This window comes from Colossoma macropomum, unplaced genomic scaffold, assembly GCF_904425465.1.
Source record: "Colossoma macropomum unplaced genomic scaffold, Colossoma_macropomum, whole genome shotgun sequence".
NCBI classification, from domain to species: domain Eukaryota; kingdom Metazoa; phylum Chordata; class Actinopteri; order Characiformes; family Serrasalmidae; genus Colossoma; species Colossoma macropomum.
The window spans coordinates 177,199-194,227 of record NW_023495902.1 but is presented as its reverse complement, the minus strand read 5'-3'; the positions used below and the strand labels follow the sequence as shown (position 1 = coordinate 194,227).

The window sequence follows — 17,029 nt, the reverse complement described above, 5'->3', positions numbered from 1 at the left end:
GCCAGAACAAACCAAGGATATGGCCCACAAGTGGGCCAAACAAATTTTGCTCACTGGGAAGCGCCTAATGCCTCTTCGTTAATATTAGCAAAGATGCATAGTAATATTTTACTTTTTAAAATGTTCTGAAACGCTGTTTTATATCACATCTTATAGTCTGTTGCATTTAATATTAATAAAGGATGGAAGCAGTTTTAACTGCCTACACAGGACACTGAGTCAACACAAACCCATAGTGAAATGAATTCAGCAGACCCTCCTCTGTCTGAAAACATGGTGTTTTCTACCAAACAAGTGTCACTGCACATGTGCTTGATGCAGTCACTAATTGCAGCCATATTAATAATAACAAAATAAAAATCCTAGACTCATTAAACTCATATTAGCATTTCAAATTCTTGCTAATATACAAGAATGGTCCATTATTTTGGTTTATATGGAAAAATAATAGACGTGTCTTTCCAACATGGACTTTATCACAAGTGTGCTCAAGTGGCAGCTGCTGTGGTCTATATGCGTTTGCAGCAACCGAAGAAGAGATTATTAGTTTTATGAAAGTCTCCATAGAAATATTTAACAATGAATTAATAAATCAACAAAGTCACAAAACGCAATGAAAAAGGATGTCATTCTGCATAGTTACATTTACACAACAGTTTTATTATCCTGTTTTTCAGGAATATTGGTTGGTCTATGAAATGCATCCAGTAGGGTAATCAGAGTTTAATGCTGATGCATCAGCAATGTGCAAAAAAAAAGTCTCTCTCTCACCTGCTTTTAATGAGCCCGAGACTTTGATATCATTTATTTGACTACAACAGGGCACACAGCATGTCACACTTACAGTATGAGAGACTCCTCCATGTGCAGTGACTCCATGTTTTCAGACAGAGGATGGTGTGCTGATTTCATTTTACTGTGGTTTTGTGTTTAAAACTGTGTCCATTCTATTTTAATATAAAGGCTGTAGGCCATAAGGCATATCACACTGATACCTCGAGATACCCATGCATACGCGGTGATGCTCGTTTGATATAACACATAAAAAGTGTTTTATACGGAGCCCCGCTGACATCCTGTATAAATAAAAATAATGTGTGGCCACGACTTAGTAAGGCGTGGGAATGAGATGATTAAGTCGTGGCCATGACTTAGTAAAGCGTGGGAATGAGATCCTAATGCGTGGCCACGACTTAGTAAGCCGTGATCTCGTTCCCACGCCTTACTAAGTCGTGGCCACGCATTATTTTTATTTATACACGATGTCACCATCGGGGCTCCGTAGTTTTAGAACATTACAGAAAGAGAGGCATTAAGCGGTAGTGTTTTATTTTGAAAAGCACACTTTCGGTTGCCGTCGGTCTGAGCTGCTAGTGTTGTTGTCACGCAGCTGGTGTTGGGTCTGATCCGTATTGGAGTGACTGCGCGCTGAATCTGATGCTGCACAGCTTTCAGATGATCCTCTCCTGCTGGAATCCGACCACAGCAGCACAGTAAGAGCACAGACAATGTAAATCAGCTGATTTAGTCAGCTGTGTTATGTAGAGCTGTGATTCACGTCTGTTTAGATAAGCGCTGCTAAGCTAGTTAGCTCATCTCGAGGAGTCCAATCTGTGTCTCTATAAGCACACAAAGGCCAAAATAACAAAGGAGGCTAGTAGTGAATGAGGGAGTGAAGTGAATAAGAAGAAGCGCCGCACTGCAGCTCTGATAACTTAAAGTTAGACTGATTTTGGAGATTCAGCAGAGATTTGTCTTTCTCCCCTCCTACTGCTCACAAACAACAACCTAAAACCTCTGAAATTACATTTTCTAAGTCGTGGTGAAACAGAGAACAACCTACAATCACTGTATTTCGTCAAAACTTTACATTTCTCCGAGTACATTTAATCAAAATAGCCTGAAGTGCTGCAGCAGCGCCGAAGAGGGTAAGGGACCGTCTTTGAAGTGCGGATACGGTTTAAAAACGGGAAACATTCACAGAGATGAGGACCCTGCTGGTGTTAGTTTTGAAGACTCGAAACCTGCTGAATTACACAGATGATGATCATGTTAGTTACTGATTTTCACAAGTTCCTTAATTTTAATAGATGGTTATTTTTTAGCAGTTTTAACAGTCTAAAAGTCCATGTAGTGGACCTACAGATTGCCCTGTCCCAAACCTATAACACTTTTTTTGGTAAATGACTATTGTTTTTCAGTCTGTACGTTATATGCATGTGTCACTGTAGTCATATGCATGTGTCACTGTACTCATATGCGTCACTGTAGTCATATATTACTAAGAAAAAGTTGTAAAAATTCAACCAATGCATAACCAAAGTTATAGTATGTTTGTCAAATGTGTCTTTGTGCACTAGAAGTGATTTTAGATCTGTGTGACACATGGACATATCGTATTAAGTTAAAGCAGGTTTGGGTTAAGTCTTTCCACTGTATGTCACAATTTTGAGAAAGTAGCAGCAATTTTTGAATTAAAGGCTTATTAAAGAATGATACAGTTTCACCAAGCTATGTTGTTGTTTTGTCAAAACTAGAATGTGCCGTAGGGTTGTGACAAGGTATTCTGCAGGTCCACTACATGCTTGTTCCTTAGGGCTCTGTAGCTTTTTCCATACAATCGTTGTTTAATAATGATGTCCCTGAGAGCTTTATGAAGCTCCTACACCATTGCTACTTGTGGTGTGAAATTTTCCCAACAAATGGCGACATCTTTTATAAGGACACCAGGTGCAATTTGCACAAGAACATCTTAAGAATGCTTTTTCCCTCTTCTTTTGGTTTTTAGACAGATCTTTGTTTATACTTATGAATATGTTCTTTTTGTGTATTTATAAGAGCAAAGTCAAAAGATATTACTGTTACATGTGTAAATTTTAAGTGCCTATATGCACTGGAAGTATATTAAGTAACAAATACAAAAGTGTCTGAATATTTGTTTTCACTCACTGTGTTTACTGCACTCTCTCTCTGCAGAAGCTGTTTGTTGTTGTCTTTCTGTTTGTTTGTGCCTCTGCCTCACTGTCGCCTTTCTCACTGCAGTAACCATCACCATTTCAGAAATTAAACGTTAAAAATGTTTTTCATTACTTTATTTTAGAAAGCTAGATAGTTTATCTTACTACTCGAGTAGCTAGCTTGCTGCTCTGGAGGTTAGATAAATTAGCTAATTAAGCTGGATACATTAGTTAATCTGATCAGCAGCTGTAGGGTTAGGGAGTCTAGCTACTCCATCAGCTGGTCAAAATCTGAGTTTCTGTCCCTAAGCAAATTTAAATGGGATGTTGAGGTCTTGGACTCACCATCTAAACATGTGGCTCAGTTTCTTGGTTTTCACATCTCCCCAAAACAAATTGTTCTTCTGTACTGCAAGAAATCAAAGACAATCTGGAAAAACAGAACAAACTAGTCTTATATTTAATTGACCAAATATCTACAATTGAAATGAATATCCTCCCTAAAATGAATTATCTGTTTTCTGTGAGCCCTTTCATCCCACCCTCTGGCTGGTTCTCCTTTCACAACCGTGCAGCTATAAAGTTCTTCTGGAAGCACCAATCAAAATGATCCACCCTCCAAAAGCTTAAATTTCTTGCAGGACTTGGAGCCCCAAACTTTGACTCTTACTGTATTGGGTGGAAAAGTCTATTTTAAATTAGTTGGTTGGTAGTATTACTAAACTGTTCTAAAGCTCTGAGTGGTCACTTAACCTGGCTTCATAGCCAAGCTACTAAGACCTCTAAACAGCTCATTGATGAGCCTGTGGACTTGGGTAAAAAATGAAGCAGAGGTTCCAGTAATATTCAGTGGAAAAATTTACATAGGACAGAATGTATCAAGATTAGAATCAATTTGTTTACCACAGGATGTGATGGTGGAAGTTTTCAAATAATTCCACAGAGCTTAGCCTTGGAATTTCCAATATCAGCTAGACAATTTGATTTCAGTAGTCTGTAAGTCTGTTTGAAGAGTTTGAGTAATTAGGAGACTGGCTTTTTTACATCAGATTTTTTGAGGTTTGTTCTTTCTTTACATTTTCTGCCAGTTGATGTAAATGGAGCATTCATGATTGATCCAACTTGATGATGGATCCAACTTTTTTTGCATTGCACATTGAGTTTATTTGTCCTTTTTTCTTTTTCCAGAAATGAATGATGTCCTGTTTCAAGTATTCTCTGGCACATCCTTAGCCAGCATAAATGTGCTTCCGTAATCACACGCATCAGGACATTCCACCAAGAGGAAAGTTTAGCTGCTGAAGCAGGTTAAATATAAGAATATGGCATCCAGAAGATGTTCCAGTACTCAGCAAACGTCACCTGGTAACGTCCACAGGAACACATCTCACAGACAAACACAGAAACGCAGGAAGCAGAGAAATCATTACTGCTTGGAGTGTGGGAAGAGTTTTACTCTACGAAGTAATCTCAAAATACACCAGCGCATTCACACAGGAGAGAAGCCGTATTACTGCTCAGAGTGTGGGAAGAGTTTTAATCAACAGAGTCATCTCCAACACCACCAGCTCATTCACACAGGAGAGAAGCTGTTTCACTGCTCAGAGTGTGGAAAGAGTTTTAATCGACGAAGTACTCTCCAGCAGCACCAGCGCATTCACACAGGAGAGAAGCCGTATCACTGCTCAGAGTGTGGGAAGAGTTTTACCGTACAGAGTCATCTCCAACAACACCAGCGCATTCACACAGGAGAGAAGCCGTATCACTGCTCAGAGTGTGGGAAGAGTTTTACCGTACAGAGTCATCTCCAACAACACCAGCGCATTCACACAGGAGAGAAGCCGTACTACTGCCCAGAGTGTGGGAAGAGTTTTTATCGACAGAGTCATCTCCAACAGCACCAGCGCATTCACACAGGAGAGAAGCCGTATTCTTGTGCGGAGTGTGGGAAGAGTTTTGCTGTACAGATTTCACTCCAGCAACACCAGCGCATTCACACAGGAGAGAAGCCGTATCACTGCTCAGTGTGTGGAAAGAGTTTTACTGTCCAGAGTAATCTCCACCAACACCAGCGCATTCACACAGGAGAGAAGCCGTATTACTGCTCAGAGTGTGGGATGAATTTTAGTCAACAGAGTCATCTCCAACAACACCAGCGCATTCACAGTGGAGAGAAGCCGTATCACTGCTCAGAGTGTGGAAAGAGTTTTACTGTACAGAGTAATCTCCAACAACACCAGCGCATTCATACAAGAGAGAAATCATATGACTGTTCCGAGTGTGGGAAGAGTTTTAGTCTACAAAATACTTTCCGAAAACACCAGCGCATTCACACAGGCGAGAAGCAGTATAACTGCTCAGAATGTGGAAAGAGTTTCAGGTATTCAAGGACTTTGACAACACACAAGTGCTCTAAGCGTAGTGGTTGAAATGGGCACTGTATCAAAGGGAAGGGTCCATTTCATGGAAAAGCCCATTTTCCCTACCCAGTTCATATATGGAAACTAAGCTGCAAAAACTGCCTGTTTTGACTTCCTTTTTTTCTGTCATGTCACAGGAACCAACACATCTACATACATCCACCTATTCAGCTTACTCCAGTTTAGCAACACCTGTTCATATTGAAGTTCTAAGGAATGTTTCAGCTCTAAATGCTTTTATGAATGAGGCTAAATACAGGACAGCCACTCAGAACAGAGCTCATTTAACTACGATCAGTCTTATAGACACTGTAGCAAAAGCAGCCTGTTTCATTCTAAGAGATAAAGAAAAGTTGGAAAATGTTCATGTAAAATGAATTGTGGCCATATTTGTTATATAAAACCATGCAATCTTACAAGTAGATATCAAAAAATGTATACAAGAAAGATATATATACCTCTGCATATTCTTTTCAAAATGATTTTTGTTTGTAATGTATGTTAGAGACAATCAAGAAACTCTGGTTAATGCTTGTGGCAATTAAATTACCACATTATCCTACCTTTTTAATATTCAGATGTTTTCTGTATGCTTTTTATTTGGAGTGTTCTTGTTGAGGATTGTAACAAAGGAGATGTGACCCTGAAAACTGAAACATTTAAGTTTTTGCAGTGGTGGGCAGAACTAAACAGTGTTGTAAAGGAGTCACAGGAGTATGAAGGACTGCAAGACATCATGATATCTGAGTGACATACTGGTGACTTCTGCTCAGTATGGTCTGTGCATGCCTGTTTCATGTGGCCTAAAGTTGCATACAGGCCAGACTACAGCTCATGAACTTTCCATGAAACTTTTTTTGTACTCATCTTGATGTTCTTTGTGGCACTTGTTTTTTGAGAAGGCGTTGTGATGAGTTAAGGCCTTGGGCCTAACTTGGAGCAGGATGTCATTAGGATGTCAATGAGGGACACTATCTTTGTTGACTGAATTGCACCAATGACACTGGTTCAGGAACATAAGTGTGCACAATCTAGGTCTGCATTACTAGTTTTTATATTGATTTACAATTACATGTTTTGTATGTAAATTGTCTAATTTACAAAAAAATGTGCTTAAAAATATAACCAATGTGCAAAATAACACCTGACATGTAGGCTCACCATTCTAACTCACTCACCATTCAAAGGCAACAAAATGTTAGGTTTACATTTCTAGTTCCACACATTATTTGAGATCTTACACATTTCATCTTGTATTGGGTTTGAGAAATGGGTAACAATTTACACTTTCCACCAAACTTTGGCAAGTTTTTAGGTTTAGAAATATGCTATGGCATATTGTAAGGTTTTTTTGAGGAAAGGCTATTGTGGAAAAACTGGATGAACCAATTTTCTGCAGACCATTGCTGCACCTCTAGTTAGATAACAATGCAAATTTGCATCTAAGTGTCTACTTTACCCAATCTATTCCTCCCTCCCTATCAGCTCAGGCCCTAAAGAAGGCAGCCACTTTTTTTTGGGTAGGGTTTTAACTTAATTTGTGGATGCAGCAACAAACTGTGTTCAAAGACAGTGTTTTTTGGAAATGTTCCTGAGCCCATGCAGTGGCTTTCACTAAAGAAACATGTCTGTTTGTGATGCAGTGAGTGCTCGAAGGTCAGACCAACATTGGTTTTCGGTCTCTTGCTTAGAGATTTCTCCAGATTCTCTGAATCTTAGAACCATTTTATTTACCAAAGATGATAATCCCCAAGTTCTTTGGTACTTTATGCTAAGAAAAGTTCTATTTGAGTTGCACAAAAATGGTCAACCCCTCCCCAGACTCAGTCTGTCCGGGATATTCTTTTTATTCCCGTGCATGTTACCGACCTGTTGCTAATTAACCTAATTAGTTGTGAGATGTGAGATCCAGCAAGATCAGGACATCTCAGTTCTTTCTGACAAAACTGGCTGGCGATACAGCCGTTCCATCACTCTATATAAACTAATAAATGGATACACGTTTTTATTTTTTCATAAGGTAATCTAATTCACAATCAGAATCATTTTATTTCACTAAGCTTGTTACACATAAAAGCAATCTCTCATAGTGAGTGCACACATGTAACATTAAACAGATTAGATTAGACATTAAACAGACTAGATTAGATTAGACACATGCACAGAATACAAAAGATTACAAAATAAATGTTTTCTATTGAATAATAAATAAAAATACAGTTCATAGAACAAATATTAAAAGATTAGATATAAAAGTGCGAATGCGATTGGAGCTAAAGAGATGAATATGTAATATGTCAATATGTGAGTCTGAGAAAGAAAACTTATTTGCAGTATATAACAAGATGATCTGAACATTGTACAGTTGTATAAATAAGTATTGTGGTTCAGAGGAGCTATACAGTTATACAGAAAGGGAGGTTGGTTGTACATAGTGAATTATGCTGGAAATCTTTAGCATTTCAGCATACTATGTTTATAATATATTTTAAAACAAAATTTATATGTTTGTATTTATTTTATATAAAGGTAAGAAGTGCTATTTCATATTTGTATTAAAGGAAAGAGACTAAGGCTGTAGTTGGTGTTTTGTGTTTGTCAGTCTTCTCAGTGTCAGTATTTTAGCACCCAAAAAGAAGAAACACTGCAGTGAGTGAAGAACTGCACGTGCAGTAAGAGTTTTTCTTCTTCCAGAATGGTTGAATTGTGAATGTGAGTCACTCATGAAGTGCTGCAGTCGTGAATGTTGTGATGTAGTCTCTCTCTGTCTCTCTGATTCTCTTTGCTCTTTTTACAGTCTAAGAACTAGACTAATTCAGCTGCTTAACTAGTGGCCTATCAAACAAATGACACATGTATCTTAATACTACAGTACTTCCTACTGTGCATTTGTATACTTCTATATTCACTTACTCTAAATTGTGATATTATTCTGTATTTCTACCTAATCTTTATAATAGAAAGCTTTCAGGATTTAGGAGATTCTGGTGCTGCTTTCAGCTCACTGGAGTAAATGTTTATTTCAGTTCAAATGCTCCAGCCTTCTAAAACCTGCTGCTTTCTCGGGGTGGTGGAGAACTGCCTACAATAGTCTACAATCAATGTTTTAATAATAAGAGTTAAGCTGCAGATACATCCAAAAAATGATGTGATTCTAGTACTCTACAACATTTTACATTTAGAATCATTTGTAAGACACTGTAAAAATGAAATGTTAGGTGTGTCCACAATGATATATGATTGTAAAATGAGTTAGAAGGCTGTAGAGTATGAAGAGTGATCTTGTAATAACATGGATAGCCAGAATTCCTTTCATTTGCAAAGTAGTGATCAAATCTGGATCAAATTCTGAAACATACTAAACTCTGGCTAGAGATCCTACAACCTTGGGGTCTTGTCCTAGTAGGCCATGCCTGGTAAACATCCAACGGGAGGTGGCCTGGGGCATCCTAATCAGATGCCAGACCACCTCAGCTGCTCCACTTTGAGCTCAACCTGGATGACCAAGCTCCTCATCCTATCACGTAGAATGTAGCCTGCCACCCTGCGAAGAAAGCTCGTTTCCACTGTTTGGTATTTGCGATCTTATTCTTTTGGTCATTACCCAGCTCATGACCATAGGTGAGGGTTGGGATGTAGGCTGGTAAACAAAGAGGTTTGCCTTATGGCTAGGCACCCTCTTCACTACTACAGTCCAGTACAGTGACTACATTACTCCTACTGCATGTCACAGCCTGCGGCTAATCTCACAATCCTTTTTGTCCATCAATCGTGAATCACACCCTGAGATAATTAAACCCTTCCACCTGTAGTAGTGGTCCCAGCTCCCCATATTCCCTAAGGATCTCCAGCAGTATCTTGGAAAACACAGTCCTAAGTCTTCTCCAAGTCCACAGAACACATATAGACTTGACTCCCATGCCCCCTCAACAATCTGCATAACGGTGAAAAACTGATCCATTGTTCCATGGCTGGGACAGAATCCGCATCCGCATTGTTCCTCCTCAGTCAGAGTCTCCTTTCCAGCACCTTGACATAAAATTTCCCTGGGAGGCTGAGCAGTTTGATACTCTGGTAATTGGCACACTCTCCGGTCCCATTTCTTAAAAATAGGGACCACTTATTTAGGGCCATGTCTCTTGTGTTTAAGAGTTCTTCAAAGTGCTTCTTTCACTAACCAAGAATATCAAATGTTGAGCGAAGCCAGTCCGACTGCCCTTGAGTCACAGACAGTTGTCTAGAATGTCTGAAACCAACTGAGAGTCTTTTTTCATGGCCTCTCTAAACGCCTTCCATGGTCTGGAATTTGCTTCAGCTTCCGCTGCTGTACCCACCTGCTGAGTTAGGAGTCCTCTCGGCCAGCCAGTCCCTAAAAGTCTCCTTCTTCAGCTTGATGGCCTCCCTCACCACCGGTGTCCACCAGGGGATTCTTGGGTTGTTGCCGCCTTGACAGGCACCAACAAGGTTTTGGCCACAGCTACACCTGGCAGCTTCCACAATGGACATATTGAACTCCATTTGATATTGATATTAACTCCATTTGTGCTTGATGTCCTCTACCTCCTCTGGCACATGAGAAAAGTTCTCCTGGAGGTGGGAGTTAAAAATCCTTCTGTACAGGGGCTTCTACCAGTCATTCCCAGTACACCCTCTCTATTCAGTTAAGCCTATCAGGTCTGACCGCCAGTCTTGCCTGCCATCTGACAAATCTGTCAATCTGATTGACAAAAAAGTCGATCATTGATCTCTGACCCAAAGAGCTCTGGTGCCAAGTACACTTCTGAACATCCTTGTGTTCGAAATTGGTATTTGTTATGGACAATTCATGACTAGCACAGAAGTCCAACAATTCACCATTCAGGTTCAAATTGGGCAGGCAGTTCTTCCCGATCACCCCCTCCAGGTTTCCCAGTCACTGCCAACGTTGGCATTGAAGTCTCCCAGCAAGACTGTGGAGTCTGTAGGTGGGGCCCTTTCCAGAAGCCAACTCATTCACTCCAGGAAGGCTGAATACTCCCAACTGTTGTTTGATGCATGAGCACAAACAACAGTTGGGAGTTCCAGAGCCAACATTGTGAGGGAGATGTGAGCCCAACTATATCTAGTAGGTACCTCTCAACCTCCTGCATAAGCTCCGGCTCCTTCACCCTCAATGAGGGTTACATTCCATGTGCAAAGAGCCATTTTCCACTGCAGTGTCCATGCCGCCAAGGGCTTCCCCGCCATCTCCCACCATGTATACTGCACTGCACTGGTCCCCCGTGCTGGACCTTGCAGGTGGTTGGCCCACATGGTCTTTCCATGTTGCCTGTTGAGCCCTGCCCAGTTACATGGGCCACCTGGTCACCAGGCACTTGCAGTGGAACACTGCCTTTAGGCCTGGCTCCAGGGGTAGGTCCTAGTGACCCTTTCCTGGGCAGGGTACACAGTATCTTGTGTTGCTTGATCTTGGGGGGTTTTGGATTGAGTTGGTCTGAGTCTTTATTGCAGACCTGTACACCTTGGCAGACCTTACAAGGATCATACTGCTCCAGATGATTTAGCTCTGAAGATCTCTAGACAATACAAGCCCTTCCGTCACGACAAGGCCCCGAACCAGGAAGGGTCAACAGATCATTATATAATTAATCATTTAGTAACTTCTGGTTTATGATTCAGATTATTTAAATCTACATTGTATTGGTAATAAAATCCAAACTATTAACATGATGAGTGAGGTATGTAAGGAACATCTGGAACATTATTAGGAACACAGTACATCTTATTTTTAGGTGACATTACTTGTTCATGAAAGAAACCAATGGAGACTAAAATACAGTACAAGACATGCTACAGTCAGACAATTAAGTTCTCAGTGCAAACATAGAGCCTGCAATAGACACATTTTAACTTCTAACCGGTTGTTTACAGTACGCCAATACATGCACCTCAAAAACCGCTGCTACGATTGATTTCTCCAGTCAGTGTATACGGAATGAGGACGGTTTGAGCTTCAGGGGGGAATATGGGAAAGGTAATAGTGGGAAAATGAAAAGTATGGAAAAGTAATAGAGAGATGGAAATGAAAAAGACACAAATATCACCTAAAAAGACAAACACAAACAAACAAAAGCACAAACAGGGTGTGGAAGTAACGTGATATATGTTTTCAGAGGGCTTTCTCTAGGTAAATTCAAACTAGTCTATTACTTATTAAGTAATTAATTGGCAATGAATTCATATCAAACTCATTTTCATTTCATCAAAGAATCTATGCTAAAATGTACTTAAATGTTCCAAATAATGCCTTAAGGTGTAGAATAGAAATGAAGAAAGGGGAACACATAGAGCGTAGATAAGTGGGAAAGAGAGAGAATGAGAGAGAATCATGAGTTACAGTTCACTAGATATGGAAGTGGGGTCAGGTGGGGGTCTGTGATGTTCCTTTCAGAAGCAACTCCACAGAGAAGCAGAAGCAACCGCAATTCCTTAAAAGATATAATGTAACATCAATGTCGTATCAAACATCAAACATCCTACACTATACCAATAAGAGTCCTAGGGCAAGACTCCTAACACTACCCTTGCCTACCTACGTAAAATGATCAAATTGTAAGTTGCTCTGGATAAGAGCGTCTGCCAAATGCCCTAAATGTAAATGTTAATGTTATTGTTTTACATTATGTGAAAATGACAAATGCTCTTAACATTTTGTGAACATATCATGGTTAATGAACCAGAGGAAGTTGTTCACAATTACTTGAAGCGAATTGTCTCTACATTCATTTACATAAAAATTTAGGAACGGTTTGTTCTCTTTTTCTGTAAGCTTACCAGCAATTGCATACATGCATACATACAATTCCTTGTTTTATTGTCTTGTTCTGTTTATTCTTCTGCTAGAACCTCCTCCTCCATGGATCTTTAGTGACAATCTGTAGGTTCAGGTCCTACTCTTCAGCCATTTCCTCAGAGAGCAGATTCCAAAAAAAGAGTGATAAAAACTCTATTTAGGTAAAAGTACTGTAGTGATCATTTACTTGAGCACACTTAAAAATGTTAATAAAATAAATAAACAATAAAGAGTAAACAAGTAGTTTGTTGGAAATCTACTGTAATGATGTTACATTTTTGTTTATCCACAAAGCAGAGGGATTTGAACACTGCATCCACCTTAGCAGTGAAAGACAGTTCCATCTCCCATACTGAAGAGTCCCTCCTGCTCACTACCAAAAGCTAAGGCAAGCACTGACAGACATGGAAGAGCAAGGCATAATCAGGAAATCTTTGAGTGAATATGCCTTTCTTTTAGTTATGGTGTGGACAAAGGATGGGAGTCTGATATGTACTGATTTCAGATGCACACCCACTCCCATGCCAGTCTGATTGCTTGGTGACACTAGGGGGCAACACATACTTCAGCACCATGAACTTGACATCAGGCTTTTATAATATCCCTGTGTGTAAAGAACACAAGAGATACATCGTGTTTACTACCACATTAAGTCTTCATAAGTACAATAAGATGCCTTTAGGTATTATGTAACAGTCCTGCATCTTTCATGCAGATGGCGCTAAGTACTTTTGGTGATCTGAATTATCAGCAGTTTGCTCTGCTATTAGGATAACTTGTTAGCATTTGCCCTTAGTGAAAGGAAAGCTTTAGCAAGACCAAAAGTGGTGTTCCAAAGATTGCACCAACATAACCTCAAACTGAGCCCTAAAAAGTACAATTTCCTGCACACTTCTGTCAAGTTTCTTGGGCATGTAATAGATGGCAGTGGTGTTGCTGTCTTGAGTGTGAGTGTGATAAGAGTTTTCTCCTGGAATGACACTTTATTACATTATTTTGCGTTTGCCCTGATGGCTGGAGAAAAAGGAGAGGAAAAGCATAGATTGCAAGGTACAGTTAGCTTAAGGTGACTACACCCTCAGATGGGACAGAGGAAGGTGATTCAGCCTTTGCTACCCTCAAGGAGAAACTGTTGTGTTGCGTATTTCTCACCCATCCAGACTTCTCAAAGCCAATTATCCTTTTAATTGATGCCTCATTGGATGGTCTTGGTGCAGTTTTGTCACATGTACTCACTGGAGAGGACAGTGCATGCCCTATTGCTATTGCAAGCAAGATGCTCAGCAGCTCACAAAAGAAATACCCTGCCCACTGACTTGAATTTCTAGCTTTGAAGTGGAGCATGTATTTATTTACGGTGTGGACAGAGAGTAACCATATACATTGATGTGCCAAAAGTCATGGAACAGGAAGTAGTATCATGTAGGACCCCTTCTAGCCTGGCAAAGTGCAGCAACTAGGCATGGCATCGATTCCACATGGAATGGAAGACGTCTGGAGGGATGTTGAGCCGTGCCATGTGGATTTCCACCCACAGCTCCATGGTATTTGTAGATGCAGGATCTTGGGTGCGAATGGACCTCTTCCCCACATGTCATAAATGCTTTATAGAAGTCATGTTGGGCAAACGTGCAGGCCACACCATTTATCAGAACTTCACTGAATGCTCCTCGGACCAATTGTGTACAACTTGGGCCCGATGTCACAGTGCATTATCCTGCTGGAATACCCCATCTTTGTCGGCGGTACATGAAGTCCATGAAGGGCTGCAAATGGTTACCAAGCAATGAAATGTAACAATCACAGGTCAATGACATGTTTAGGTGGACCAGTGGACCCAACCCATGCCATGAAAACACAGTGCACACTAGTATGGAACCACCACCAGTCTGCACAGGGCCTTGTTGACAACTGGGGTCTATGGCTTCATGGGGTTTGCGCCACAGACAAACCCTACCATCAGCCCAAAACAATTGGTACTGTGAATCTTCGGACCATGCCACATGATGCCAGTCGTTTAGAGTCCAGTTAGCAACCTCACAAGCCCAGGGGAGGCACTGTGTCTGGTGTTGTGTTGTCAATAGAGGCTCTCTGGATGGCCTTCTGCTCCTATTTCCTATGGAAGCTGAAGAATGCTGCTCTGACCAGCAGGATATGCATGTGGAGCCTCCTGCGCTGAATGTGGATGTGATTTCTGCCAGAGTCGCTTGCCTGTTTGCACAGACAATTTCAGCCAGATGCTGCTGGTCATGATCGTTAAGCACTCACGGGCGGCCACTGTGCTGTCCACTGTGGGTGGTAATGCCTTCCATGACGTGTTCCCAGTACACACAACAGTGTGGACTGAGGCATGTTAAATGCCTGCACAACTTCATAAATGGAACTTGAAGTTCAAACTCTGATAATTCACGTTGCCTTGCCATGAGCACCTTGCCAGTTTTCAGCCTCACTCACATGATAACTCCTCAGAACTTATACAGGTGTGAGTGTTCCCAAGCCATCCCCTGAGGTAATGCCACAATTTACATACTGCTATCCCATGACTTCTGGCACATTGGTGTGTATTGACAAAATTGATTCTAGATGCCTGCCAACAACATTGGATTGCAAATCTCACCCCCTTTGACTTGAAGCACATTGTGGGCAGTAAGAATGCCGTGGCAGATGCTCTCAACAGGAACTCTTTTGCTAGAACTGTTAGTCAGTGGCTACTTAGTGAACGTAATGACTCTCTGCTAGCTGAGGCTAGTGGTGTTGGTGAAAAAGGGAGTTCAGGATGTCTTTTTTTTAAGAGCTCATTGTCAGCAAGTGAAAGCCCAAGCTAGTGAGTGCCCCAGACCATTTCATGGGAACCTGTAATGCTGAAGCAGCCAAAGCATTTTATGTAGCTCATAACCAGTGAGAAGCTGCAGCTGAGGCTAGAAGCAAACAGATGATACAGGCTTTTAATCAATTTCCAAGGCACACACTCAGTGGTTTCCTTGGGCAGTTGCAACTGAAACAACAGGAAGATCCTTCCATGTCTAAGACCATTCTTTTTGTGAAGGGCAAGCGAGAACCAACTAGACATGAAAGGGCTGGTTTTGAGCCTTAGCTTTAGCCAAGCATTGTGATACACTGAAATTGTAAGACGGAGTGCTCTATTGAATACCAAAAGACCCCTTAAGCAAAGACAGTACCAACTAGTACTTGCTAAAAGCCTGAAAGATAAGGCATTGCATGGAATCCATGATCTTGCAGGACATCAAGGGCAAGCCAGGATGCTTTATTTGGCAAAGCAATGTTTCTTTTGGCTAGGTTGGAACAAGATGTTAAACTGTACATCAGATGTTGCCAAAGATACATATTTGCAAAAACCCCTAACCCGTCTGCCAGAGCCCCACACGAAAAGCAAAAACACTTCTGTGCCTATGGAATTAGTACGTCTAGACTTTTGAAGTGCTGGGAATAGCAAGCAGAATTTAGTGGTTGTGTTGGTCATTATGGATCACTTCATAAAACTGGCCAGTACTTTACCTTACACCAATTAAACTGCCAGACAGGTAGCTATGTAATCACATGTTTTGTGTATATGGGTTCCCAGAATAAATACTCACAGAACAAGGGACCAACTTTGAGAGTAAGTTAATCACAGAGTTGTGTAAGCTGGCTGGTGTTGCTAAATCGTACACCACAGAACATCATCCTATGGGAAACCGTGGGGTTGAACCAAGGACTACTAGTTAAATACTTAGTAGGTAATAGTGAACTAATGATTAGGGTAGTTCACTATTAACTAAATAGTAACTACTGAGTCTCATAGAGAATTACTTCCCTAGAATAACTACTCATAAATGACAGATTAATGCAACATTAATTGCTCAATAGCTGAGGCTGACAAAGCTCCTGCTGGACTACTAACTGATGTAGTGTATTCCAACACTTCTAACAGTAGTGAAATACACTACACAGTGTGCAGTCTCTACAATATAATGGACTATATCCTCCATTTCTATTCACAGAAACAGGTATCCTCAGAGAAGGCTGGGGGCATCACACCACACTGTACTGACTGGTGTCCCTCATGTGTTTGTTTTGATCAGAAACCATAAAAGGCTAATGCACATATTCATATTTTGCAGTGTGAACCAATCTGCACATCATTCTATAAATGGGACAACTGCTAAAATACTACAGTATTCAGTAGACCAGTCTGCTTATCTCTCATCTTTAGAAAAGAAAACACCATTCTTTTCTGCAGGACCACGTGTGCCAATGTTTCTTCTGAACAGTAGTTCTCCTTTAAAGTCCTCTTGAGGGCAGGGTCAGTTGAAGAGAGGGGTCACAGAAATATCTGACTGTGTATGTGTCATGCCTTCAAATTCACTTTATTCTAAATATTACCAAGTGACTATGTAATTACTGTCTGTTAGATAATGAATGAGGTGTTGCTGTTCTTCATTAGAAGCTAATGATGATCAGGAACAATATAAAATGAAACAATGGTGACTCATTATTAATGAACTAAGAGTTAATGATGATCAGGAACAGTATGAAGTGAAACACATGGTAACTCATTACTAATGAACTAGGAATGAATGATGATCAGGAATAGTATAATAAAGTGAAACACATTAGAAACAAAAAACCCTAAAGAAATGATGTACCAAAATACAAAAAAAATAATAAAGAAAATTTGAAAAAAGTAAGAGTAAATAAGTTATATATTGAGTCTTTTTTAATTTGTGAAAAGTCCAAATGTAAGAACATTCCTGAGTTAGCTAGCGATATCATTGAAAATAATACACCCAAACAAAATGAAATTAAAATCTGTCATTACT

General features: G+C 40.4%; 1 protein-coding gene across 1 annotated transcript; it reads left to right on the top strand.

Annotated features, from left to right (window-relative positions):
* Nucleotides 1-1,361: 1,361 nt before the first annotated feature.
* On the top strand, nt 1,362-7,948 carry LOC118803451 (zinc finger protein 239-like). The gene is made up of 2 exons (XM_036563935.1): nt 1,362-1,493; nt 4,146-7,948. Exon 2 carries the CDS (start codon nt 4,280-4,282, stop codon nt 5,384-5,386), a length of 1,107 nt encoding a protein of 368 aa, XP_036419828.1. The 5' UTR covers nt 1,362-1,493; nt 4,146-4,279; the 3' UTR covers nt 5,387-7,948.
* Nucleotides 7,949-17,029: the final 9,081 nt, after the last annotated feature.